The sequence below is a fragment of the Eulemur rufifrons genome, chromosome 20 (assembly GCF_041146395.1).
Source record: "Eulemur rufifrons isolate Redbay chromosome 20, OSU_ERuf_1, whole genome shotgun sequence".
NCBI lineage: Eukaryota > Metazoa > Chordata > Mammalia > Primates > Lemuridae > Eulemur > Eulemur rufifrons.
The window spans coordinates 27,812,005-27,839,290 of NC_091002.1; the positions used below are offsets into that span (position 1 = coordinate 27,812,005).

Here is a 27,286-nt window from a genome sequence, read left to right on the forward strand (position 1 = left end):
TGTCACTCTGTTCTTCCATGCCTTTATTGGTGACAGCAATGGACAAGAACAATACCAGGCATAGCAGATACCTAGCCCAGCACCTGCGATGCCAGGCAGGCCCTGCCTGGCCATCAGCACATCCAGCCCCAGCCCAAGATCCAGCCTACCCAGGCCATGTCCCCGAATGGGCAGGAGGCCGTCTGTCCAGTTTGTATGTGTGGACCAGTCTGTCTGAGTGCCTGAGCCGCTGCCTGCAGGGCCCCCCCGTCCTCGGCACATGGTAGGGGCCGCTGGGAACACAGCGTGACATCCCCCGGTGGACCACCGGGCCCCGGTGCTGACCATGGGGATTAGAGCCAGAGACTGGAGGCGGCAGGGGGCCAGGCACAAAGTTCACTCCAGGGCCACATCCTACAAAAGAACCAGTCATTATCAGAGTGGGCTTCTGGCCAGGCTGAGTGCAGCTCTGCCTTCAGGCAGCTCTGGTCTTCCAGCTGAGCTTCTCTGGGATTTAGTTTTCCCACATGCAAAACACAGATATCTCTTCCCCTTTCTCCAGGCTGGGAAATTGTGACAGTTAATGGGTTGATTAAGGAGTACACAGATGCTATTCCAGACTCAAGGACGGCTGTGACCCAACCTAATCCTGGGGGGTAGGAGGGAGGACAAAGGGCTACCCAACTCCTCTTAGCTCACCTGGGCACAGGAGACTGGGTTGGGGAAGGTACAAGGGGAGGCTGCAGAGGTACCTACCTAAGTGGGGTGGCATTGAGAAGTCCTCTGCTGGATTATGATTGAAGAATTCTTGGGGTGGGAAGGGTTGGCCTGGGAAAAAAGGGGCATCCTGGGGCAGGGGTGGGAAGAGGGGAGGTGGAGAAGGCTGAGGAAGAGGGTAGGGAAGAGGCATGGGAGGGGGCAAAGGAGAGGGTGGGGGTGGGGGCAAAGCCAACTGCTCCCCAAAGTCGGGGGACTGCCCATGGCTTCCCTGGAACGGATGATCCGTCTCTGGCCAGTCCTCCATCCACGGGTCTAGGAAAGGGATGGTTGTTTCAGGCAGGCCTGGGGAGCCGGGCTGCCCTGAACTCTGGCCATGCACATTTCTAAGGCTCTCCTCCCTTCTGTTGGAGAATAGGGACACCAGGTGGGGCACCCTGTGTCTTCTACCCACTCTTCCTCACTTCCTCTCATTTCAGGCCAAGCCCAAGGTGTGTTCCTTCTTTCTGCTTCTCAAGAGGAGGTCTTCTTTGTTCTGACCTCATGTTCCCTCCAGAGCTTGCTCCCTGTGTTTGTCCAGTTCCTGTATCTTTAGCTTTTTGCTCTCCCCACAGACCAATAAATAAGCCAAACACAAAGATCCTGTTTCTCCCTTCCCCAACTAGTCCTCTTTTCTTTCCAAACTTCCACAAGGAATATTTTGCCCAATTTCCATTCCCTCATCAACTGCCTACTGCCTCTTGTAACCCTACTCCACACTCTCAACACTTTTCCTACTAAATGTAACCACTCACTAACAAATTACAAACTTCTTCCCAATAGTCACATGACATCACCAATGGCCTCTGCTCTCATGTCCTTTTGTTTCCACCATTAGCCCCTCTTTCCTGCCAATCCAAAGTGTGAGCACTGTTCTGCTTTCTCCTTCAAAGTTCCTGCTCATGTCCTTGGCTTCCATCTCTCTGCTGGGTACCAGTGACTCCAAATCTATGCCATATTTTCACAGTACCTCAAATAAATCTGCTTGAACCAAACTCACCAACCCATCCTCCCACCCCAAATCAACTCTTCCTTTTGATGTCTCCAACTTCTGGACTTCCAAATTGGATTTGGAAGGCCTGAGCCACCACAAATTAGCCTTACATTTAGAGCATCCCTTCCTTGGCTGGAGATCAATTCTCTCATCTAAAAAACAAGAAAGTCAGACCATTACGTAATCAAAGTCCTATTCACCTGGTGCTCCAACTCCTGGCTGCCAAGTCCTAGAGGTCTGCCTCTGTGATATTCCTGGCTTCTCTGTGCCCCTCACACCCTCTAATGCTGTGACAAATAGCCATCTAACATGACTTATATCACCAATTCCATAGACACTGTTCTGTCGGTACTACATACAGAGCAATTGTGCTAGACTAGGGGTCCCCAACCCATGGCGAGCTGTATAAATTATTTCACTATATGTTACATTGTAATAATAATAGAAATGAAATGCACAATAAACATAAGGCACTTGAATCATCCCAAATCTACCCCTCTACCCTAGGTCTGTGGAAAAATTGTCTTCCATGAAAATGGTCCTTGGTTCAAAAAAGGTTGGGGACCACTGTGCTAGACAATGGGGCTGAAAAAGGTGAGTCCTTGAGCCCAGGAAACTTGCTCTTGGGGACATGATGAAGGAGAGAAGCAGCCATGGAAGACAACCAGCCACGATGCCTCCATTGCGAGTATGCAGGAACTGGGAGGCTGACAAGGAAACAGATGTTCTGCAGCAGCGAGTGCTATAGCTGGGATGTGATGGGGAGCAGTGCCTCAAAACAAGCAGGAGGGGTGGGACCCTCAGAAGCCTCCACCAATGACCCAGAGATGGGGCCAGAAGAAAGCTGCACCAAGCTGCAGCCAGTCACACTGGGACCATGAGGCTGAACCAAGACGCCTATAGCATGTTTTCCGTTGAGCCCATCCCCATGAGGCTGACCTTCCCAATGCTGGGTCTCTGCTCAATAACCTTCCTGCTGACTGTGCACCCCACCCCCCAAGGATGGGATTCCTTGCTTCTGCCACCCTTGCCTGAATTGCCCTTCCTCCATTTCTGTCTTTCCACCCCCCATACCCGTGCCTAGCTAGAGGTACCCCTATTTCTTTCCTGTCCATCTGTTAGGGAAAGGTCTTTTAACAAGCTGCCTTATGTGATCAATGCTTACATAAGCTAGTTCACGTACAAAGAGGTGACCACAGGGCTAGACCATAGAACAATGGAACTCAGACTAGAACATTGCGCCTGTGATCTAACCCTTCTCAGGGGATGAAGAAAAAGCACTCAGGAGCCACATGTCCTTCAAGGGCCCCTTGCTCCCCTTGAGTAGTTTGGTCCTGTTCCATTTCTGAGCCCTGTGCTCTGAGGGCTCTCTCTGCATCACTACCCTCCCAGCTTGTGACAGGGCTCACCAGGGGAGTAGTCACGCTTGGGCAGCTCCACGCCCCAGGCATCAGCCACATGGGTCAGAAGCAAGTGTGAGAGGTGGCGGTGTGCGTGCTGGTCCCAGTGGACACCGTCCCGATGACGGTGCTGTACTGCATGCCGGAAATGAAAGTGGAGGTCCAGGACGTCGAAGCAGTGGTCCCCAGCCAGTGTAGCACTGTAGAAGTTCCCTTCAACCACATCCCGCCGCAGGGAGCCTGCCAGAGGCTGAAGCTGAGTGAGAAAATGCAATCTCTAAGAGCCACAGAATGAAGCAGGGTTGGGAAGGAGGGTCCCCTATCTACCAGCCAGCTGTCCCATCTCTTGCCCGAAGGGGTCTCAGTCACTTGCCTCTGGCAGGAGAAAACCCCCAGTGACACGCTCCCCCAGCGGCATTGCCATGTTCCACACCAGCAGGCAGGAGTCTGGCAACACTTGGTCCATGCGCACGAATACCCGCTCCAGGTTCTCTCGGTAGCTCTCCATTGGGCAGCGGCCATACCTGTTGGGTACCACACAGGGTGGGCAAGGGCACAGGGGTGGTCTACTCCCAACCAGTATTTCCCTTTCCCTCACCCAACCTGGAGAGATCCCAGAGGCAGGAGTTGATGATCACCAAGTCTGGGGCAGGTCCATATGTCAGCTCCTCCAAGACGTCCTCGAGGTACTCAGAGTAAACGCGGGTGAGGAAGTAGAAGCGCACAAGGTGGTGGCCAGAACCCGAGCAGAACTGGCGGACTTCGCGGTACTGTGTCCCGTTGTGTAGCTCGCCCAGCTGGCCCCCAGCCACCAGCTGGTCCTGTTCAAAGCTCAGCTCCCCCTACCCGGCCCCCACCCCTCTGGTCAGATCCATGCCAGGGAGGAGGACCCTGCCAGGCCAGGGTCTGCACCCGCCCACCAATGGCATGGCCACCAAGCTTCCCTCACCTTGGCTTTCAGCTGGGCAGCTGTGAGCAGTGAGTCTTTCTGGAGCAGGAGCACCAGGTCCTTGTACACAGCCCGCTGGACTGTGGGGAGACAGAGATCCCAAAGGTGCAGCAGACCTTGCACCACTCCAGATCCTCCCAAGTGCAGGCCTCCCATCTTCCCAGGGCTGGGCTCCCCAACAACAGCTCTGTGGAGTGTTGACTTAGAGGCAGGAGAAAAGGTGAGGTTAAAAAGTCTTGGCACTGCCTCTGTTCCTTCTGTGTGACTCCTGGCTAGCAGTATATAGTGACCCAAGATCACCTGGCAGGAGTTAAGTCGACCAAGTCACTGGGGAGACACACATCACAATCCACAGCTCTTATAAGGGAAATTATGGGGGACTGTGAGGGAGAGAAATGCTGAGCGAGGATGGGCTAAAAATGCACAGGTTACATCTGTCAGGACACCTGTGGCAGATGTATGAGAAAATATAGAGAAGAGAAAGCCTATTGGACTAGAACAGACAGAGAGGAGCTTTGAAATGGAGACACAGGATCCAGACATAGAGAACAGGTTAGGCTGCAAGGTGCGGGACTAGGAAGCGTCATCCTAGAGGGGGCACTCACTGGAGTCCCCCAAGATGACCACGAATTTGTTGTGCAGCAGCTGCTGGACTTCTGAGGCCTGGAAGTGGACCATGGCGCTTCGCAGTGGGCGGCGTGGCTCCTCGTTTTCCAGACAGAAGACCATGCTGCCACCGACAACGACGGGCTGCAGGGACAGGACACTAAGCCACGCGAGGGCGGGGACTTAGGGAAGGTCAGCCCCAGGGCCCGCCCCGGGGTAAATAAGCCAACCCCTCCCGGATGGCTCAGAGCTACAGGGAGGAGATGACAGCGGCATAGGGGTACCCGTGGTGGCGCCGGTCTTGGTCATACTTGGACCAGAGGCAGGGGGTCGCCCGGCTAGCCGGCCTCCAGGGCACCGAGGCGCTTCCCGCGCGGCGCCGCCCTGCGCCCCGCCACGTGCCCGCCACCGTCTCGCGCATGCGCGCGCGCCCGCCCGCTCACGCCCATTACCGAGTCCCAGGGCTCCGCGCCGTTCACCCGCGACCAGGGCAGGTCAGGGCACCGCGCGCCTCGCCCGCAGCGGGATCCGGGCTAAGCCTCATGTTCCCGCGCCCCGGACGGCCAGTCGGTTCTGCAAAGCCCCCGCCCTGCAGAGCCCGTGCGTTCCGGTTAGCCGTCGGTGCGCAGCCCGGCGCCCAGCGCTCTCCATGCGTGCGTCGCGGTGGCCCCGACGGCGCCTCAGGCCTTGGCGCCCCGGGCGCGACGCTCACAGTTTCCACTTCCGGTCACCCATGTCCCGCCCTGAGCGACCGCCAGCGCCCAAGGGGACACGAAAGCGAGGGGGGTGGCTGCCGCGGGGGACAGGAGCCCAGGCCGGGCCCACCTGGGGGGCGTGAAGCCCAGGTACGGGCGGGGGGCGCGGCGGCGGCCAAATGCGACTGCCCACAGTGGTGATGGCCGCGGTGGCGGCCTCGCCACGTGACCCGAACGGGCGGAAGCGGAAGTGCCGGCCTGGAGCCCGAGCTAGGTGGGTGTCCCCGCAGCGCTGCCTGGCCGCTGCCTGCGCCAGCCATGGACTGCTACACGGCGAACTGGAACCCGCTCGGGGACTCTGCCTTTTACCGGTGAGCCGCCCCGCCCTGCCGCCCACGTCCCGGCTTACCCTGCTAGCCCGCTGGCTCGAGTCTACAGGCGGAGCCGGCGGCGCTGGTCCCCGTCACTACTGGCGCTGGGGTCCGCCCCGTGCCCGCTTTCCCGGAGTGTCAGCCAGTTAATGCACAGCCGCCTATGGCCAGGGAGCCGGGTCTTCCCTTACTCCAGAGAAGGAAATTGAGGCAAGCACGATGGTTACCCCGAAGCCCAGGTTTTGGAGCCTCCGGAAGGATGCTCAGAGGGAGGTCGCCCGCGAGTGATAGTGAGTGCCCAGTCTCCTGCCGGAAAGTGCTGCTGAAGTCAGACCACAGGGGCGCTCCGAGGGGGGCGGGATCGCACGGCGGGCGGGGTAACGATGCTGACCAAGGCTGGGAGAAGGGGGCAAGTCGTCAGTGAATCCTGGTGCACCGGGAGTGAGCACCCCTGGCTTGGGGCAACCCTCATGGGAGTTGTAGAGTCCTAAACCACGGATCTTTCTAAAGTGTAGACCGATCACGTCATTACCTCGATTAGTATTTTTCAATGGCTTCCCTACTTCCTAGGATAAAGTACGAACTGGCTGTGGAACATCTATCTATGAGGCAGACCCTTTCTGGCTCCTTGTCTTTCCAATCTCATTTACTGCTCTCCTACCCAAATCTTGTGTTCTAGCTGCGCAGAAGTACAGGGGCCCAACACACAATTGGTGTTTAATGGCTCCCTATGTTTGCACCAGTCTTAAGTTCCTTTTGTGGACACTGCCGTTTCTTTCTTTATCTCACTGAAGATTTTGTTTTTTTGAGACAGGGTCTCGCGCGGGTGGAGTGGCAGTGGCACCATCATAGCTCACTGCACCCTTGAACTCCTGAGCTGGAATGAGCCTCCTGCCTCAGCCTGCTGAGTAGCTGGGACTACAGATGCAGACACCAAGCCCAAGTGATTTTTTGTAGAGACAGGATCTCTTTATGTTTCTTGCCCAGGCTGGTCTGGAACTCCTGGCCTCAAGCAGTCTTCCTGATTTAGCCTCCCAAAGTGTTGGGGTTACAGGTGGAAGCCACGACGCCTGGCCTCTCACTGAAGAATTCTTGCTCATCCTTCAGGATTTAGTTCAATGGTTCTTTATGGAACCTTCCCTGATTCTCCCCCAGTAGAATCTTAGGGCCCAGTGCTAGGGTCTGTTTTGTATGGCCCAGTAGTGCAATATTTGTATACATTACTTCTGCTTAACCATGCTCACCGAGGGCTGAGAACATATTATTTATTGCACCTCTTTATCTGCAATGAATATTAGGAATAGAGCTTGCTATGTAATATTTGCCCAGTAAAGTTTTTAACAAATATTTTATTGGGGCCGGGCGCGGTGGCTCACGCCTGTAATCCTAGCACTCTGGGAGGCCGAGGTGGGTGGATCGTTTGAGCTCAGGAGTTCGAGACCAGCCTGAGCAAGAGCGAGACCCCATCTCTACTAAAAATAGAAAGAAATTATATGGACAGCTAAAAATATATATAGAAAAAATTAGCCGGGCATGGTGGTGCATGCCTGTAGTCCCAGCTACTCGGGAGGCTGAGACAGGAGGATCGCTTGAGCTCAGGAGTTTGAGGTTGCTGTGAGCTAGGCTGATGCCACGGCACTCACTCTAGCCTGGGCAACAGAGTGAGACTCTGTCTCAAAAAAAAAAAAAAAAAAAAAAAAAAAATATTTTATTGGGCTGAGTGCAGTGGCACACACCTATAGTCCCAGCTACTTGGGAGAATCGCTTGAGCCCAGAAGTTGGAGGCTGTAGTGAGTAACGATTGTGCCTATGAGTAGCCACTGTACTCCAAGCCAGGGCAATGTAGCAAGACCCCATCTCTAAAAAATAATAAAATAAAAATATTTTATTGATTGCAACTAAAGATCACAAAGACTTTGCATTGGGGCCTTATTTCAAGAGCAAACAATCATTTGTACAAGTGAAACTATGTACTATTCTCATTTACATATTGAAACTTTTTTTTTTGAGACAGAGTCTCACCCTGTTGCCCGGGCTAGAGTGCCGTGGCATCAGCCTAGCTCACAGCAACCTCAAATTCCTGGGTTCAAGCGATCCTACTGCCTCAGCCTCCCGAGTAGCTGGTACTACAGGCACTTGCCACCATGCCCTGCTAATTTTCTTTTATATATATTTTTTTAGTTGTTCAGCTAATTTCTTTCTATTTTTTTTTTTAGTAGAGACAGGGTCTCACTCTTGCTCAGGCTGGTCTCAAACTCCTGACCTTGAGCAATCCTCCCCCCTTGGCCTCCCAGAGTGCTAGGATTACAGGCGTGAGCCACCGCGCCCAGCCTACTCAAGTGATTTTATCCACCTCAGCCACCCCATCCCTGGATCCCACCTCATCCTACCTCATTAGAGCTGCTCTACTTCTGAAATGTTAGATTCAGACATCCCCTTCTCTGACCACAAGTTTGGCCACACTGATACTCTGATACTCCCCATACACCTGTTCTGGGATCCCATCCATGCAGCCCTCTGTTCTCTTTGTGTCAACATGCAGAACCCCCTTTTTGTAGAGGTTTCCCTCCCTCTCCAGCTTGGAGTACAGCCATAGTCAGTCACTTTAGTTTCTGTCTTACCTTTTCTTTAACAACCTTGTTCCTTTGTACTTCGGTTGTACCTGCCTGGTGCAGAACCACCTCCCAGTGCGTCAGCATCCCACCATCTCTCCACCTGTGCCCAGGCTGCTGAGCACTGCCGTGAGGCTCCCACAGCAGACAGGTGGGAGCTGCTACCAATCCATAGCCACCAACCTCCACTGGGCCCTCGCAGTCCTGTTACGGGGAGTCAGCCTACACTCTCACCACAAGGGCTGTACTTTTAAAAGATTAAACAAAGAAACAATTGTGAACAATTATAATGTTTTAGAAATACTGAAAATTGAAGTGTCCTTGCCCCTTCCTCCCAATAGCTGATGTCACCTCATGCTTCCCAGAGAACTGGAAGCCAGTGCATGGAAGGGCCTCAGCTTCCCCCAGCAACCTGCCCACTGCCTTTCCTGAAGCACAGAGGAGATGTGCCCATGTGTAGCCATGTCCCTGTCTCCCTGCCTTCTCAGAAACCATGTGCCAACCTCCATACCTCCCCTCAGCCATAGTGTTTTTCCAGCTGTTGTCCAGAACCCCTCCATCAATTATGTGGGAACCGGGCAAGATGGCAGGTGCCTGTAGTTCCAGCTGCTCCAGAGGCTGAGGTGGGAGGATGGCTTGAGCCCAGGAGTTCGAGGACAGCCTGGGCAAGATAGTGATATCCTGCCTGTTAAAAAAAAAAAAAAGAAATTTAAAAAGGTCACCTGAGATGCTGGCTACCTACAGATTCCTAGGCCAGATCTACTTTCTTATCTATGGCGTGAATCTTGGAAATTTTGTTTATATTTTAACAAGCATCCAAGTGTTTCTTTGCTGAAGGAAAATTTAGACCACTGTTGTACATTATTTTCTACTATCCCTGCCCCCAAATGGATCCTATCAGATTTCAAGTATACTTAAATCTCCTATCCTAACAAAAGGATGAACTTCCTCATCTCACAATTCCCTCCTCTTCACCCCATCTTTCTCTCCCCACCCACCCACCAGCCAAAGGTCTGAAGACCCCCATCTATACTTGCTTCCATTTTCTATCTTCCCACTGACCACTTAACTCAGGTCTGACCACACTGTTCTCAGTGACATCCTGTCACTGCAGGGGACATACCTCAGGCCTCATAAGAACTTGACTTCCTGGAGCATTGGCCAGAGCTGACCCACAGTCACTGGGCAAGCAGGAAGCAACCCTCCTGGGCACACATGGGGCACAGGTGAGCCACAGCTGGTGGGCCAGGTACATGGGTTTGCCAGCAATTGGGAATAGCAGTGTGAGCAGACCTGGAGCATGCAATGTCTATGGAGAGAGCCAGGGGAAGGTGGACACTGACTTGGGCCAAGGCTGTGAGGTCATCAAGGGATTGTGTGTTCTGGGCACATGGTTGGGGCAGAGCACCATGTGGTGGCCTCAAACCCACACTGCTAACTGACCATGCACCTCCTGGAAACAGCAGGAGAGCCCCTTCCGCCTACATTGTCCCTCTGGTACCAGTGAGCTTCACGTCCAGCCCACTGCAGAGCATGTATTGAAGGGTGAATTTGGAGCTGAGAGGAAATAAATTGCTAACTGGCATGTCCATCCCTTGGCTACTCAGCTTCCACATGCACCCTTTTGCACACTTTCGAACTCCTTTACAACAAAACCACTCTGTATTTCTGCTTAACAAAGATATTGCTATCCTTACAGGAAAAGAACTATTCTTTCTCCAAATGAGGAGGTACACAAGCTTAACAGTTATTATAGCCATCACTGTATTAATTACTCCTCAAACTGAGTCACTCTCCCACTGAATATTCTGTTTCCTAAAAACTAAACTGTAAAGTTAACCTCCAATAATTTGTATGTAAAGTAAAAATGAGTAGGAGAGAAGGTAATGGCTAGGCTATACATATAACACATATGTATAACAAGCATAGAGAAAATATGCAGTGACTACAGTCTTCGTTTCTATAACTGGTCACAAGATCATAGTTGATATCTATGGCTTCCTTTTTCAACTGCTCATCCCACATTTCCCTTGCCCTCTGCCAGAACTGCTACTGTTCTGGGTTCTTTACCTAGGGAAGTGACCCAAGCCTTCATTCTTCAGTCATTCTGCTTTCTTCGGTTGCTGAAGTTGTTACTAAGCTTCACTGTTGGGCATGGAAATACTGGGGTGCCCCCAGAGGATTCCCTGGATTTCAGACATAGTCCTCCTTGCCTCCATTATGTAGCAGCAACTCAATTTCCCCTTTGTAATTAGAATAATCACTTTAGCCAGTAAATTAACTCCATTTTTTTTATGACTGTTGATTCAGTGGCACAGGGAGCCCTAAATTGCAAGGTGGCACTCTTATCTTCCAATTCAGTGGATCCATTGTTGTGTCTCGTGGTGGAAACCTTCTCCCCTTGGAGACTAAGCTCTTCTAGCCAAGAGATGTCAAAGTTACTAGGGCTGGAAGCAACACTTTTGTAAGATGGTTACTAGGTGTAATAGTGAGAGGAGCCTTTTCTGCTCCTTGAATCCAGGTCCCATATATTCTGACTATGGAGGAGATAACACCATATAATGGTCTTTGATCAAAGCATAGTCTGCATCCCATAAAATAGAACCCTCCCCTTTTAAGGGTGTTGTCTCCCAATTGGTGCTGTAACTGAGTCATCAGTAAATTTGGGCCAGCCACTTGTGGGTGATGGGGTACATGGTAGGGCCAGTTGATTCCATGGCCCTGAGTCCACTGCTGCACTTCCTTTGCTAGGAAATGAGGTCCTCAAGTGCTTTGCAGAATGCCACGATGGTGGTTAAAGCATTCTGTAAATCCGCAGATGGTGGGTGCTGGAAAACACATTTCAGGCAAGAAAGGCAAATCCACATTTGGAATATGTGTCTGTTGTAGTGAGGATGAATCTTTCCCCTTCCATAATAGAAGAGGCCCATTGTAGTCAACTTGCAGGATGGTTCCCCCAGGAATGGTGCCATATTGGGGCCAGATATTGTCTCTGCTGTTGGCAGATAAGGCACTCAGCAGTGTTAGAGCAGCCTTGGATTGGGAGGCTGCCAAGACATCTATATCCAGTGAGGTTATCACAGGGTTTTCAAGGAGAGGAAGGCTAGTCTCCTCAGGGACAGGAAGGCAAGCTACTTCCACTGGTAAGGGAGGCTCAGAATGACTTGGAAGTCCAAAATTGTAAGTTTCATCTGGGTCTAACCAGCTATCCCCCTTCCAAGTTTCGGGACCCCATTAGTACCTTAATTGGTACCTAATTTTCACATGAGAAATACCATGTTGGTGAAATTCAGCTGTTGTAATTCAACAACCCACACAGTTTTGGGTTTGATTTTCAGCAATGGCAGCTATGTGGCTACAAGAAATAAGATACTTTTAGAGCCGTTATAGAAGCTTTCTGCTTCTCAGACCATGACTTGAACTGAAAGTTAATGGACCTGAACTTGTCATTTTCTCTTTGTAAATGTTCAAGTGCACTCAAAATAATCCATCCCACAGTCCAGTCCTTATATTCATCAGTACTGCCATACAGTGGAATATAGAAGTCACTCCCAAAGCATGTTCTTCAATTGGCACTTCATCACAGTGAACTGCAGGCTTGATTACTTGTGATGCCACTGCATACAGTGGGTTACTAGCATCCCTTTCCCATTGGCACAGAGCTCAACACCAGTTCCCAAATCCCCTCTTTAGGGGTACATCTCCTGGGACCATTCCCTGTACCTAGTCTGTATCAGCCTAGTTCCAGTCAGGAGGTTAAACTGGGAAAGTTTAAAGAATTATCAAAGTATGATAAAAGTATACGATAGAGGAAAATTTTATATGATAGCCCGGGGCTATGGGAGAGTACCCAAGGAATGACAAACTTGGAAGTGGGGGGCCTTGGGTTCAGACCTCCATGGAAAAAATAGTTACAGCCCACTAGATGGCAGAGAAGTTGGCTGGTTTGCCGGGGCCAGAGCTGGTCCACAGTATCAGGCAAGCGAGAAGCATCCCCTGGAGTGCAGGGGGTAGGGGGACATAGGCAAGCTGCAACTGTTGGCCCAGGGTGTCGGGCATGTAATGTGAGTGGGGGTGCTGGGGCAGGTAGGAGGCCTGTAATACACAGGGTCTATCCATATGGTGAGCCACCACCAGTGGCTGAGTGTGCAGGTGTGCAGAGGGAGTCAGTGGAAACACTAGGGCACAGGCAGGGTACCGCCAGTGACCAGGCATCTTGGCGTACAGAGGAAGTGGGGACCTGGTGTGGGCAGAAGACCTGGAATGCAGTGTCTGTCCAGAGAGCCTGAGAAGGTGATCAGGGCAGGACTGTGAGGTTGCTGAGGAACCACGCCTCCTGGTTGCATGACTGGAACAGAGCACCACCAGATGTTCTCACACCCTCACTGCTGGCTGGCAGCCACCACTGGACGTAGCAGGGAGCCCCTTCCTGGTGCAGTGTACCTCTGCCGCCCTCTACTGAGAAAATTTAACATGCTCGCTATCAAAGAGAAATGCTTAAAGAAATACTGACCATTACACAGAACATGTGTTGAAGGGTGAATTTGGAGCTGAAAGGCAATAAATTGATAACTGGCCTGCTAGCTCTGAAAATATGAATATCGATTTTCCCATCATATTATTTTTCACCCAATGATTTTAGTTACCATATGTCAAAAGAAATGCATATGGGTTGTAAAGAATTCAAATAATGCCGAAGCATACACATTCTTTGAAGATATTGCAGGTTTGGTTTCAGACCGCTGCAATAAAGATAATACAGCAATAAAGTGAGCCACACACATTTTTTGTTTCCTAGTGCATGTAAAAGTTATGTTTACATTGTACTGTATGCTATTAAGTGTGCAATTGCATTGTGTCTAAAAAATGTACATACCTTAATTAAAAATATTTTCTTGCTAAAATAAAGACAACAATGAAGTTTGCCAGAGCAATTGACTCTTCCTTTCATGAAAGATTTCTCTGTAGCATGCAATGCTATTTGATAGCATTTTACCCACAGTAGAACTTCTTTGAAAATTGGAGTCAGTCCTCTCAAACCAGGCTGCTGCTTTATCAACTAAGTTTATGTAACATTCTGAACCGTTGGTTGTCATTTCAACAACATAGTTGAAAGGTTCACAGCATCTTCACCAGGAGTAGATTCTATCTCAAGAAACTACTTTCTTTGCTCATCCAGAAGAAGCAAATCCTCATCCATTCAGGTTTTATCATGAGATTGCAGCAATTTAGTCACATCTTCAGGCTTTACTTCTAATTCTGGTTCTCTTGCTATTTCCACCACACCTGCAGTAACTTCCTCCACTGAAGTCTTGAACCCCTCAGAGTCATCCGTGAGGATTAGAATCAGCTCCTTCCAAATACCTGTTAGTGTTGCTATCTTGACCTCCTCCAGTATTCTTCATGGCATCCAGAATGGTGAATCCTTTCCAGAAAGTTTTGAATTCACTTTGCACAAATCCATCAGAGAAATCACTATCTATGGCAGTATTAGCCTTATGAAATGTATTCCTTAAATAATAATACTTAAAAGTTGAAATTACTGCTTGATCCATGGGCATGCAGAATGGACGTTGTGTTAGCAGGCATAAAAACAACATTAATGTCCTTGTATATATCCATCACAGCTCTTGGGTGACTAAGTACATTGTCAATGAGTAGTAATATTTTGAAAGGAATGTTTTTTTTCTGAGCGGTAGATCTCAACAGTGGGCTTAAAATATTCGGTAAACTATACTGTAAACAAATGTGCTGTCTTCCAAGCTTTGTTGTTCCATTCATAGAGCACAAGAAGAGTAGATTTAACATAATTTTTAAGGGCCCTAGGATTTTTGGAATGGTAAAGGAGTATTAGCTTCAACTTGAAGTTGCCAGCTGCACTAGCCCGTAACAAGAGAGATAGCCTGTCCTTCGTAGCTTTGAAGCCAGGCATTGACTTCTCTCTAGCTATCAAAGTCCTAGATGGCATCTCCTTCCAATAAGAGGTTTATCTACATCAAAAACCTATTGTTTAGTGTAGCCCACCTTCATCAGTGATCTTAGCTAGATCTTCTACATCAGCACTTGCTGTTTGACCTTGCACTTTTATGTTATAGAGATGGCTTCTTTCCTTAAATCTCATGAACCAGCCTCTCCTAGCTTCCCGCTTTTCTTTGCAGCTTCCTCACCTCTCTCAGGCTTCATGAAATTGAAGAGAGGGCCTTGCTCTGGCTTAGGCTTTGGCTTAAGGGAATTTTCTGGCCAGTTTGATCTTCTATTCAGACCACTCAAACTTTGTCCATATTGGCAATAAGGCTGTTTTGCTTTTGTATCATTTGTGTGTTCACTGGAGTAGCACTTTTAATTTTCTTCAAGAACTTTTCCTTTGCATTCACAATGTGGCTAACTGTTTGGCATAAGAGGCCTAGCTTATGGCCTATCTTGGCTTTCGACATGCCTTCCTCACTAAGCTTAATCATTTCTGGCTTTTGATTTAAAGTGAGAGCCTTGCAACTCTTCCTTTACTTGAACACTTAGAAGCTATTATAGCATTATTAATTGGCCTAATTTCAATACTGTGTCTCTCAGGGAATGGGGAGGTCTGAGGAGAGGGAGAGAGAAGGGGAGAACAGCTGATTGATGGAGCAGTCAGAACACACACAACATTTATTGATTGTATCCACCATCTTGTATGGGCACGGTTTGTGATGCCCCAAAACAATTACAATAGTAGCATTGCTGATCACAGATTACCATAACAGATATAGTTTGAAATATTGTATGAATTACCAAGATGTGACACAGAGATACAAAGTGAGCACTTGCTGTCAGAAGAATGGCACTGATAGACTTGCTTGTCACACGGTTGCCACAAATCTTCAATTTGTAACAAAATGCAGTATCTGTGAAGTTCAATAAAGCAAAGTGCAGTAAAACAAAGTATGCCAATAGTATAAAAATGCATAGTACCCCTACTAGTGGGTGGCTCCCTCGTCCACCACCATCCCCAAAGGTAACCACTGCCTCTGGCTTAGTGTGAAAGTCTCTGAGCATTTTTCTATGTATTTACACACAAATGTGGTTACATATAAATATTCTTATCAAAAACATATGCTCTGATTTTAAATATATAAATGAGTTCATATCATTTATATTGAACTGCAGCTTACTTATGTAACTTCACAATATACCTTAGAGGTCATTTTGTGTTAATACACAGAGTTACCTTATCAGTGGCCAAAAATATTCCCTAGAATGGGCATACTATAGTTTATTTAACTAGTCCCATTTTGATGGACATTTGAAGAGGTTTTCCCAGGTTTGAGCTAAGTCAAAGGATGTACACATTTGCAACTTGGATAGATAGTGCTTCATTTTCTTCCATGGGGCTGAACCAATTTATACTTCCACCAAAATGTATGAAAGTGTTCATTTTTCCACATCTTCAACAATACTAGATATTATTAGCTGCTTTTAATTTTTTCCATTCAGATGGCCGAAACATGAAAATAATTTTTAAATTCCTATTTACCTCGTAGTTAGGTATGTCTATTCATATCGTTTGACTTTCTCAATTGTGTTGTTCGTATTGATTTGCAAAGGAGCCCTTTACATGTTCTTTGTATTAACCCTTTGTTACAAATCTCCTAAGTATTTTCTCATGGCGGTCACTTGGCTTTTATTTTATGTATTAATTTTCACTGTACAGATTTTTAAATTTTATACAATCTATCAGTCTTCTTGATAATTTATGGATTTTATGTCATACTCTGAAAGACTTTTCCAACATTATATAAATATTAGCCTATATTTTTTCAAGTTTTTTATGTTTAGTTTTTAAATATTTTCACATAAAATAGCATGATATAGCCCCCGACTTCTTTTCTTTTAGTTTTATTTTCATTTTAAAAAATTAATTAAAGTATAGTTTAAAGATGAAACAGAAAATTAAAATTTAAAAATTAAATTTTACCTAAAACTTACTTAACATTTACTTAAATAAAATGTTACTATTGTAATTAATTTAAGAAAAGTATTCCTTTTTCACATGTCTCACAAACATTTTTGTCCTTTTGATAGTTTGTCTTCCTACCTTGTTTTTTTATGTTAATTGCTTAATAAATAGCCATTAATGTGGTTTAAAAAAATCAAAGCCTCATTCCCATCCCTGCCACCATTCAACTGATCATACCCCTCACCTGCAAATAACCACTGTTAGTGGCATTCTTGTTAATCTTTCCAGAGTTTCTTTTTCCAAATAGAAGTAAATATGAATGTGTATTATTTTTACCCTTTTTTAAATAGAAAAATACAGAAGTCCTTTAATTTTTATTTAGACCCACTTGTTAGTGTTTTTACTTTTTTTCCCCTCTCATAATCATAAGTCTTTTGGTGTCTGGCTTTGTTGATCAGACTGTAGTGCAGTGGCGCCATAATAATGCACTTCAGCCTCCAACTCTCCAACTCCTGGGCTCAAGCAATCCTCCCATGTAGCTGGGACCACAGGCCGAAGCAACTCGCCTGGCTAGTTTTATGTTTGTTTGTTTTTAGAGATGGGGTCTCACTACATTGCCCAGTCTAGTCTTGAACTCCTGGTCTGAAATAATCCTCCCACCGTGGCCTCCCAAGTCACTGGGATTACAGGCTAAGCTACCCTGCCTGGCTTGTTGCTCTTTTTCTTTGTGACTTTTGGACTTTTTATCATGATCATGCTTAAAAATTATTTCTACTTTGAGATTGTAAAAATATCAAAGATTTTTTTCTGATAAGGCTTTACTTTTTTAATACTTGAATTCCATCTGGAAAATATTTTATTGTAGAGATTAATGAAATAGCATTTATTGTGTTTCGTCCCATATGGCCCACTGTCTCATTTCAGGTGTCAATTTGCACCAGTTTGAAACGCTATCTTTGTTGTATGTTCAATTCCCAGGTCTTTTTCTGAACTCTATTCTCTTCTATTGATCTATTTGCTTATTCCTGTGCCAAAACAATAGCTTTAATTAACCTGAGTCTATATAGTGTTTTTGATATCTGGTGTGTTTCTGTTCTCATATTTTTAAAATGTTCTTAAATATTTTCCAGTATTTTCTCTTTCAGATGATCTTTTTTCCTCTAGATAACTTTAGAATCAGTTTTTGCATCCTCCTCCCCCCAAAATTGGAGGGGATTTTTACTGGAATTCCTGTGTATTTATAGATCATTTTGGATATTTCTCCTTGTCTTCTGAATCCTTAAGGAAACTCTGATTTGATTGTGTAAAATTTTTCATTAGATTTATTCTTGCATATTTTATAGCTTTATTGCTATCATGATTAGGATCTTTTAAAAGTTATATTTCTGATTGATTCTTGCTATGGTATTTCTTGGCATAGAAAATAGATTGATTTTTGTTGAGCACCCTACTGAGATCTCTTATTCATTGTTCCTTAGACTGCTTTGGATTTTCTAAGTAGACAATTGCATTATTTACAAATAGTAATCTTGCTCCTTCTCCAAAATATAAACCTCTCTTGATTTTTTTTTTAAAGTTATTTTGGCTAGAATCCCAGGAAGGATGTCAAATGGTAGATAATGGTGGGCATCTTCCTGATCATTGATAGGAGGCCCCTGAAATGATACTAGCTGAAAAGTCCTCCTTAAACATTGTCTTCTCTTGGCATCCTGAAATAGCGCCCACTCTTTCTCTGTCCCTTTTGCTGTCCCCTTTTCCCCACCTCCGGGTGCCAAATGATGACACGCCCCAGGCTCCCTACTCCAGCTTCACATGCAGTGCACACTTGGTGATCCACGCACATCTCAGCTTGCAGTCATTCGTGCCTGCTTATGATTTGGTTACCCCCTGTAATCCAGGCATTCACAGGTTGACATCTCCAGGACTCTTGCCCGCACCATCTCACTGAAAAGCTCCTCTTGTATTTCTTCTCAGGCACTGCTAATTCAGTACCTCTAAAACTGAGCTCGTCATCCATAAGCATTGAGCTGGACCCCTGGGTAAAGCCCACAACCTAATTCATTGTTAAGAACCAGAAAAAGGAGAAAGGCTCTGCTCCCTTCCCTAAGAGACGTTCTCTGAGGGTCTTCTTTCCTGTTAATGCTGGCCCAAGTCAGCCACCCGCTATCTCAGCTTGTGCCTTGGATATCGGCCACACAGCCTGCCTGTCTAAGGAGCTCTTGCCATTCTTGGACACTTGCCCCAGGAACCGCATCCTTCTTTGCCAACACCCTCCGCTCCCTCACCTGCTGTCCCTAGGCATGTGATCAGTTCACCTACCTGTTTCTAGTCGTCACTCCCCTTCCTGTCTCTGGGGGGAGGGGGTCCTCTACTGCCCTGTGAGGGGCACATGGAGGCTTTAGAGATTTCTCTGGGGATCACTACATCCGGGTGGAGGGTCACGTGGAGGCTGATCTTTGCCCATCTCTATGTGGGCAGGAAATATGAACTGTACAGCATGGACTGGGACCTGAAGGAGGAACTCAGGGACTGCCTGGTGGCTGCTGCACCCTATGGGGGTCCCATTGGTATGTCACCCCTTCAACACCATATGCTCTGGAACCCTGGGATGAACTCAAGGTCGATTCTCGGGGCCCTTGCTGTCAGGTTGTTTTTGCTGCCATTCCCCCACCCCTACTCACCCTGCTGAGAGGCTTTTAATTCTGGCTTTTGTGAGGCCTGCTTCACATGGCATTGGCCTGGGGAGCTGGGACAGAAGGTGTCTTCCCAATGCAGCGCTGCTGAGGAACCCCTGGCGGAAGGAGAAAGCTGCCAGTGTGCGGCCAGTGCTCGATATATACTCTGCTTCTGGCATGCCTCTGGCCAGCCTGCTGGTGAGTACCCCCGAGTGTCCCTGGGGTTAGGAGGTGGGCACGGCTTCCTCATCCTGACGATAGCCTCAGGAACCTCTCTCTCCTCTGTAGTGGAAAAGTGGGCCTGTGGTGTCCCTGGGCTGGTCAGCTGAGGAGGAGCTGCTCTGTGTGCAGGAAGACGGTGCAGTACTGGTTTATGGGCTTCATGGTGACTTCCGGAGACACTTCAGCATGGGCAATGTAGGGGCCTCAGGGGACCAGGGAAGGGGGATAGAGTTTGTGACCCTGTGGCAACCTCAGCCCATGGCCCTTCTCCCTAGGAGGTACTCCAGAACCGGGTTTTGGACGCCCGGATCTTCCACACCGAGTTCGGCTCTGGGGTGGCCATCCTCACAGGGGCTCACCGCTTTACCCTCAGTGCCAACGTGGGTGACCTCAAACTTCGCCGGATGCCAGAGGTGCCAGGTAAGCACTGACTGCCTTGAGACAGCCATTCAGCACCCATAGATGTGCCTCCAGACTGGGACCAATAGAGGCACAAGCTGTGGGCTCTGGTCATCTTGATGTTGTCCCCTTCTCTCATCACAGGTCTGCAAAGTGCACCTTCATGCTGGACCACACTGTGCCAGGACCGAGTGGCACAGATTCTTCTGGCCGTGGGGCCCGATCTTTACCTCCTGGACCATGCAGCCTGCTCCACAGTGGTGAGGGCCCTGGGTGGGAATGACATGGAAGAGTTGGGGAAGGCAGTGGGAAGACTCTGGGAAGCCAGCATAGCTGGTGTCCTCCCGGCTCTGCCCCAGACACCCCCTGGCCTGGCCCCAGGAGTGAGCAGCTTCCTACAGATGGCTGTCTCCTTCACCTACCGACACCTGGCGCTCTTCACAGACACAGGCTACATCTGGATGGGGACAGCATCACTCAAGGTGTGATCCTGGGACAACACTGGGGTACTATGCCTTGTCCAGGGAAGGTCTGTTGAGGGGAGGGGAGGGGCTTTTCAACCAGACCGATGACTGCTGGGACAGGGCCATGACATTCCCCGCACCCTTTCAGGAGAAGCTGTGTGAATTCAATTGCAACATCCGGGCACCTCCAAAGCAGATGGTCTGGTGAGGATGGGGTTATGATGCTGGAGTGGGGATGGGCCATAGCTTTTTCCCCTGACACCTTGATTCATCCTGTCTACTGGCAAAGCCAGGAGGACCTTGACATACCTCTGGCTAGCCTGCTGGTGAGCACCCCTGACTGTCAGTGCATACTTGAAGGAAACCATTGTCCTCTGTGGGCCACAGCTGCCCTCGGGAGATGACAGCATAGGGGTAAGAGGGAAGTGGACCTGTCAACATGTGGTCAGGGCTGTCCCATGACAAAGGCATGTAAGCAGTGATGTGGGAGACATGGCTATGGGCCTGGTGTCCTGTGTGTGTCCCAAACGTGTGTATGGTGCTGCCCACAGGTGCAGCCGTCCTCGCAGCAAGGAAAGGGCTGTTGTGGTGGCCTGGGAGAGGCGGCTAATGGTGGTGGGTGACGCGCCTGAGAGCATCCAGTATCCTTGGAGGGCTGCCTGTGTGGGGTGAGAAGTGGGGCAGGGGGGACCACCTGCCTCGGCCCATCTCTGAGTGCTCTCGGAAGCCTTAACCAAGCTCAGGTTTGTGCTGGACGAGGACTCCTTCCTGGTGCCCGAGCTCGACGGGGTCCGCATCTTCTCCCGCAGCATCCATGAGTTCTTACACGAGGTTCCAGGTGAGGCCCTCACAAGGGCACCATGTGAGCACCCAGCTGCCCTGGGCCAGCACCCCAGAGCAGGATCAGGGTGTTGAGGCAGGGCTGAGGGTATCCCTGCTCCTCCCCCACTCACTAATTCCTTCCCCCAGTGGCCAGTGAGGAGATCTTCAAAATTGCCTCAATGGCCCCCGGAGCACTGCTGTTGGAGGCCCAGAAGGAGTATGAGGTAGAGCTCTGGGCTTCTCCCTGGGCCTCAGGATGCTCCCCTCCTCTCCTACCCCCTCCTGAGCGTGTGTGGGCATAGCCGGGTGCCACCTGTCAAGAAAGGTGTCCAGGCAGGACACTGCTCTGGGCTGGGGAGGGCCAGCTCAGGTGGACTGAAGGGAAACAGTGTCTTCCATGTGGTGTTAAGGGCAGGGTGTCCCCATTGTCCAGCCAGGCACAAGTCAGTTACTAGTACGAGGTCTAAAGGCCACCCATGGGTAATCACGGGCTGATATGGGATGATGTCCTTGGGCATCTCAGGTGGATTGAGTGGGCTGCAGGAGTTTGGGATCTGGCCTGTGCAGCCCCTCCAAACCAGCCCATTTGACCCACAGCCCAGAGCAGCTAAGGGCCAGATGTAGGGGTATCCTCTGTCATGACAGAGTGTCCCTGGACCCCTCTCCCCCCAGAAAGAGAGCCAGAAGGCGGATGAGTACCTGCGGGAGATCCAGGAGCTGGGGCAGCTGACCCAGGCCGTGCAGCAGTGCATCGAGGCAGCGGGACACGAGCACCAGCCAGACATGCAGAAGAGTCTGCTCAGGGTCGGCCTGGAGGGCAGGGCTGGGCAGCGCTGGGAAGGGGGTGGGATGGACAGCTGGGGAAGCTCTCTCTGTTGCCCTCTGGCTCTTCTCAGGCGGCCTCCTTTGGAAAGTGTTTCCTCGACAGATTTCCACCCGACAGCTTCGTGCGCATGTGTCAGGACCTGCGTGTGCTCAATGCCGTTCGGGACTATCACATTGGGATCCCCCTCACCTATAGCCAGTATCCCCATGCGTGTTGGAAGGGTGCTTACAGCCAGGGGTGATGGGGGACAGGGCTGCAGATGTGGTCTGCAGGTCCTTGGCAAACAGGGCTTATTCCCCAGCTGGATCCTTAACCAAGGAAAATACAGATATAAGCAGCTCACCATCCAGGTGCTGCTGGACAGGTACGGCAAGCCCAGGGTGCTGTAAAGAGGCTTTGGGTGGGCGGGGTCTTTGGTGGGGTCTTACAGCCACTGCTCCTGACCCTTCTCTTTGTAATCTGGGAGGCCTAGGGCACAGGCTGGGGCCACTCTGCCCCCTCTTTCTACTCCTTCTCACTCCTTGTACCCTTTGTCCCCCTCACCTTCCAGGCTTGTGTTACGGAGGCTTTACCCTCTGGCCATCCAGATATGCGAGTACCTGCGCCTTCCTGAGGTACAGGGTGTCAGCAGGATCCTGGCCCATTGGGCCTGCTACAAGGCAAGGATCTGGGATGGGGTCGAAGGGCATTTATGGGATTCCAGGCCCTGGTGAGGTGGAGGAAATAGGAAGTGTAGGACTGAAGAGGTGGGTCCTGACCAAGCGCCTATGGGGGTGAGAGGTGAGGAATGACATCCAGATGTATGTGACACCCTTCCTCCTTGCAGGTGCAACAGAAGGATGTATCAGATGAGGATGTTGCTCGAGCCATTAACCAGAAGCTGGGAGACACGCCTGGCGTCTCTTACTCCGACATTGCTGCACGGGCCTATGGCTGTGGCCGCACGGAGCTGGCCATCAAGGTGTGGGCGCCCAGCCCTCCCCAGATACTGTGATGTGGGTGTTCGAGGCCCCCACGCCAGTTCCTTCCCTCTGTGCTTTCCCTCCCACCCTGCAGCTGCTGGAGTATGAGCCACGCTCAGGGGAGCAGGTACCCCTTCTCCTAAAGATGAAGAGGAGCAAGCTGGCACTGAGCAAGGCCATCGAGAGTGGGGACACTGACCTGGGTGAGCAGGGTTTAGGTGAGGGCAAGGCTGGGCCCCCTAGGACAAGCAGGGGGCTGGGCTGGAGTCCCCTCCCGACCTTTCCATTGCACAGTGTTCACGGTGTTGCTGCACCTGAAGAACGAGCTGAACCGAGGAGATTTTTTCATGACGCTTCGGAACCAGCCCATGGCTCTGAGCTTGTACCGACAGGTGTGTGAGGTGGGCAGGGTTAGGGATGGAGCCTCCTAAGCCTTTGAGTGGGCCTCGCTGACCGATCGCCTGCCCGTGGCCCCAGTTCTGTAAGCATCAGGAGCTGGAGACACTGAAGGACCTTTACAATCAGGATGACAATCACCAGGAGTTGGGCAGCTTCCACATCCGAGCCAGCTATGCTGCGGAAGAGGTCTGAGGTCCATGGGGCGGGCAGGGCCCATGGGCTGAGGCTGTTGGTCTCAGAGGAACCAGCCATCCACTAGGACACCAGAGCAGTGCGCCTAGTGGAGAAGGCTGACCCTGGCAACCCTGGGCACAGTGACAAGGAGAAGGCCGTAGCCTGGGTTGGGAGGGCCAGGGTCCTGCACTGTAAGTACAGGCCTCCCTTCTTATCCTTGTAGCGTATCGAGGGGCGAGTAGCAGCTCTACAGACAGCCGCTGATGCCTTTTACAAGGCCAAGAATGAGTTTGCAGCCAAGGTTTGGCCCACCCTTTTCTAAGAGCCTCCTCTTCCCCACTTCTAGTCTTCTCTCCTTGTCCCTCATCCCCGATTTGCCTTATCTCGGTCCCCAGGCCACAGAGGACCAAATGCGGCTCCTGCGGCTGCAGCGGCGCCTAGAAGATGAGCTAGGGGGCCAGTTCCTAGACCTGTCTCTACATGACACAGTCACCACCCTCATCCTCGGCGGTCACAACAAGCGTGCAGAGCAGCTGGCGCGTGACTTCCGCATCCCTGACAAGAGGTAGGTGAGGGCCCAGGCTGCATGTGGGTCCCGGGACTTCCTGCCTCTCCTGCAACACCTCCAAGCCCGGCTTTCCCACAGGCTCTGGTGGCTGAAGCTGACTGCCCTGGCAGATTTGGAAGACTGGGAGGAGCTAGAGAAGTTTTCCAAGAGCAAGAAGTCACCCATCGGCTACTTGGTGAGGCAGGGGTCTACTCTCCAGCCCACTTCAGTGAGGGTAGTCCTGGGGCAAGGACCAGGTAGGGAGACAGACGGATGGCCCATTCAGGCACCTGTTCAGCTGTCCCACGTAGTTAGCAAGTGCCTCCTGTGTACACACATTCACGGGCAGACACCATCCACTGTGTTGGGAACACTGGAGGATGGGCCCAAGTCTACCTACAGATACAGGGGGAAGGCGAATGAGCTGCTTTCCCCAAAGAGGGCCACAGGGGACACCATGTGCCTGAGGGAAAGTCATGTTTGAGCCAGGGTTGGAGGGGGACAGGGAGGGCGCATCTGTGAGGCAGTAGAGATATTGAGGGGCTTTGTTTTCTGTGGCAGGCAGTTGGTTCACAGATGTGGAGGGCAGATTTGAGGATGGCAGCCACAAGAGAAAACACAGGCCCTGAGAGGACGGGGGCAGGAAACGCCTGTTGCGAGGGGTGACAGTGGGAGGGGGAGCAGAAGCAAGGAAGTATTTGGTCTCAAGGCTCTAACAGAGCTTTGGTTTAGGTTGTTTCTGCCCTAAGAATGTTGAGATCACAACTGTCTGTGCATGGGGCGGGAGGATTATGCATACCGATGGGTGTATAAAATATACACAGATGATGTATCCACTGGGCTTTTGCTCATAAGAGAGAGGACAGGAGGGCTCTGCATTATCTCCTCCCTCCACTTTCTCCCTCTCTTGCTAAGCCTTTTGTGGAGATCTGCATGAAACAACACAACAAATATGAGGCCAAGAAGTATGCTTCCCGAGTGGGTCCCGAGCAGAAGGTCAAGGCTTTGCTTCTCGTTGGGTGCGTTGATGAGGGCCCGGTGGGTGCTGCGTGGCTGAGCTGGTGGGCTGACGAGAGGCTGGCTTTGGGCCCCCGGGTACCCCCGAGCGACACCGTCTCCCCTCCTGCTCACACCACAGGGATGTGGCTCAGGCTGCAGACGTCGCCATCGAGCACCGGAACGAGGCTGAGCTGAGCCTCGTATTGTCCCACTGTACTGGAGCCACAGATGGAGCCACGGCTGACAAGATTCAACGGGCCAGGGCACAAGCCCAGAAGAAGTGAGGAGTCCACCCTGCACATCTCTCCAGCAGGGGCTCTTCCCCCAGTTCCTGGGCGTGGCAGAAAGGTCACTGTTGATCTAGTTCCTCCCGCGGAGCAAAGCTGAGAAGCTGGGCGGGAAGCAGGGGGTCTGGCTGTAAATAAAGTTGAAACACTTTAGAACGCTTGTCTTCTGCCGTCCAGCCTAAGCAAAGACAAGCTCATGACAGAACCATCCAAACACCACAGCAAGCTCCACGTGTTTGACTGTGTTGGGACTGGAGGTAGGGGTTTCTCCAGCCATACTTGCAAGAGACCTGTCCCTCTCCTCAAAGTACCAAGGAAAGCTCTCTCCAGCTGTCAGCCCCTAGAAAGATTATAGGTAACGATGGCACAAAACTTAAGCACCAACTCATCAAGCACCATAGTGTAAAGCATTACATACATGTGTGCACACGTACACAAAAGCCATGCTAATCACTTTACCATTGTTATTTCTTTTGTTCCTCTTGACAGCCCTGTGAGATAGGTAACATCACCCCACTTTACAGAAGAGGAAATTGAGGACCAGGGAGGTTGGTAATAGCAAATATGTGACCAAACAGGGATTTAAAACCCAGGCCAACTGTGAGCTGGCACTGGCATCGGGCCCTCTGTGAGCCAAGGAGCCTGAGACAAGGCCCCTACGGTGAGGACCAGAGGACCAATGAGAGGCATGTGGCCAGGAGTCATAGGGATAGAAGGAGAGGCCTCTGGAACCCCTGCCCCTCTGAACTGCGGTAAGCAATTCCCAAGTGGTCCCTGGACTGAAGAGAAAAGGCGGATGGAAGATCTCCATTCTGCTAAAGAAGAACTACAAACTGGAGACCCCTGGCCTGACCCTACCCCCAGTGGGGGCTTCACCCCCAGTCCATAGGAGCGCCTCCTGGGCCCTCCGCTCTCCCATCTCTAGCCTTCAGTCTGCGCTCCAGTGCACCTTGGCTTCATGCCCCAGCACCCCACCCAGTACCGAGGGCATTGCCTTTTCCTTCAGTTGACCCCCTTTGTCTGGAGGATAGAGAGGAATCCAAAGCCCAGAGGAAGGGCAGACCTCACTAGAGCTTCAGGTCTTTCGTCTGTAACACTCCCAAGGGCTGACCATGCTTTAAAAAAGAGCAAGAAACTCGGGTAAAAGAAAGTATTTTGTCTTTTTTTTTTTTTTTTTTGCCCCCACCTGATTTGTAAATGTAAGTGTGGAAAGTTCTCCAAGGGGATAGAAATCAAATTGTAAAACAACCATTTATGATGCTCACTATTTGTTATGTGGGTCAAGAATTTGGACAGGACACAACAGGGATGGTTTGTGTCTGCTCCACAGTGTCTGGGGCGTCAGCTGGAAGACTCAGAGGTTGGAGGTGACCCGACAGCTGGGGGCTGAAGTCCACAGGCCTGCTTACTCACGGGTCTGGCAGCCAAAGCTAGTGTTTGACCAGGACCTCCGCTGGGGCTGTCAGCTAGAACATCTACAACATGGTCCCAAGGACAACCATCCCAAGAGGGAGCCAGGCAGAATCTGTACTGCTTTCCTAAGCTAGCTGTGGCAGTTACATGGTGTCACACCTGCCACATTCTGTTTGTCACAGCAGTCACATAGCCCCATGCCACCAATTTTAAGGGGCGATAGACTCTCCTCTTGATAGGGGAGTAGAAAGGTTCTGGAAATGTTATGGCTAGTTTTTGGAATCACAATCTGGTACAGCCTGTCAGCTTTCCCTTTTGGAACCACCAGACACCTCTAAGGAAAGGAAACAATCCCCAGTAGTGGGCTCATCATTCTGGGCTTTTTTCCTCCCCAGTCTTGGCCCCACAATTCCTCACTGCCCTATTAGCTCTTTGATGCTTCTCAAAATTGTTTTCTCTAGCTTTTTTAGTTCTTAGTGAAAAAGAGTTGCTACCAAACAACCTAGTCTCCCCTGTCTGGAAGGGGAGCCTTGGCCAGTGCTTTCAGAATGTGTACAATAAAAAACCCACATCTCCAAAGTAACATACAGCATATTTGCTGTGCAGACATGAAACACTGTACACATGAAGTTTTAGAAATATGTTAGAAACAACTTTAACAATGATGACAGACTTACACAGTGAGTACAACTTTATAAAATTTATGTGCATGTAGAGAAGCAGTTTGTGTGCTTTTTAATAAAGTTAATCACTGATTTTTCCTCCAACATTTTATTATGAAAACTTTCAAACATACAGCCAA

The 27,286-nt window shown here is 50.0% G+C and overlaps 2 protein-coding genes across 6 annotated transcripts; one reads left to right on the forward strand and one right to left on the reverse strand.

Annotated features, from left to right (window-relative positions):
- Positions 1 to 6,074, reverse strand: PCED1A (PC-esterase domain containing 1A). 4 transcript variants are annotated; one of them, XM_069496586.1, is made up of 9 exons: positions 5,137 to 5,578; positions 4,684 to 4,828; positions 4,079 to 4,158; positions 3,733 to 3,971; positions 3,503 to 3,653; positions 3,139 to 3,385; positions 1,840 to 1,881; positions 736 to 1,011; positions 15 to 393 (listed from the first exon to the last, which is right to left on the reverse strand). In XM_069496586.1, the coding sequence occupies exons 2-9, from the start codon at positions 4,805 to 4,807 to the stop codon at positions 146 to 148; spliced, it is 1,407 nt and encodes a 468-aa protein (XP_069352687.1). In that variant the 5' UTR covers positions 4,808 to 4,828; positions 5,137 to 5,578; the 3' UTR covers positions 15 to 145. The 4 variants fall into 4 exon arrangements, with proteins under 4 accessions (XP_069352690.1, XP_069352689.1, XP_069352687.1 ...); XM_069496587.1 differs by lacking the exon at positions 5,137 to 5,578 and adding an exon at positions 4,996 to 5,042; XM_069496589.1 differs by lacking the exons at positions 1,840 to 1,881; positions 5,137 to 5,578 and adding an exon at positions 5,789 to 6,074 and having other exon boundaries at positions 1 to 393; positions 3,733 to 3,818.
- VPS16 (VPS16 core subunit of CORVET and HOPS complexes) lies at positions 5,649 to 26,283 on the forward strand. 2 transcript variants are annotated; one of them, XM_069496583.1, is made up of 24 exons: positions 5,649 to 5,750; positions 18,774 to 18,862; positions 19,071 to 19,168; positions 19,259 to 19,387; positions 19,468 to 19,612; positions 19,736 to 19,851; positions 19,951 to 20,073; positions 20,204 to 20,259; positions 20,607 to 20,696; positions 20,799 to 20,893; positions 21,025 to 21,101; positions 21,550 to 21,681; positions 21,774 to 21,901; positions 22,032 to 22,067; positions 22,254 to 22,362; positions 22,530 to 22,664; positions 22,760 to 22,868; positions 22,960 to 23,057; positions 23,143 to 23,250; positions 23,462 to 23,539; positions 23,634 to 23,803; positions 23,885 to 23,981; positions 24,701 to 24,804; positions 24,924 to 26,283. In XM_069496583.1, the coding sequence occupies exons 1-24, from the start codon at positions 5,698 to 5,700 to the stop codon at positions 25,066 to 25,068; spliced, it is 2,520 nt and encodes an 839-aa protein (XP_069352684.1). In that variant the 5' UTR covers positions 5,649 to 5,697; the 3' UTR covers positions 25,069 to 26,283. The 2 variants fall into 2 exon arrangements, with proteins under 2 accessions (XP_069352684.1, XP_069352685.1); XM_069496584.1 differs by lacking the exons at positions 20,799 to 20,893; positions 21,025 to 21,101; positions 21,550 to 21,681; positions 21,774 to 21,901.
- Positions 26,284 to 27,286: the final 1,003 nt, after the last annotated feature.

Bases quoted from the DNA above. Each gene is read 5' to 3' on its own strand.
- PCED1A (XM_069496586.1), bottom strand. From the start codon at position 4,807: ATGGTCTTCTGTCTGGAAAACGAGGAGCCACGCCGCCCACTGCGAAGC. The intron at 3,386-3,502 runs GCAAGTGACTGA...TTTCTCACTCAG, and splicing joins GGGGTTTTCTCCTGCCAGAG to CTTCAGCCTCTGGCAGGCTC. The intron at 1,882-3,138 runs GTGAGCCCTGTC...CTTGTTTTTTAG, and splicing joins CAAGCGTGACTACTCCCCTG to ATGAGAGAATTGATCTCCAG.
- VPS16 (XM_069496583.1), top strand. From the start codon at position 5,698: ATGGACTGCTACACGGCGAACTGGAACCCGCTCGGGGACTCTGCCTTT. The intron at 21,102-21,549 runs GTAGAGCTCTGG...CTCTCCCCCCAG, and splicing joins AGGCCCAGAAGGAGTATGAG to AAAGAGAGCCAGAAGGCGGA. The intron at 21,902-22,031 runs GTATCCCCATGC...AGGAAAATACAG, and splicing joins ATCCCCCTCACCTATAGCCA to ATATAAGCAGCTCACCATCC.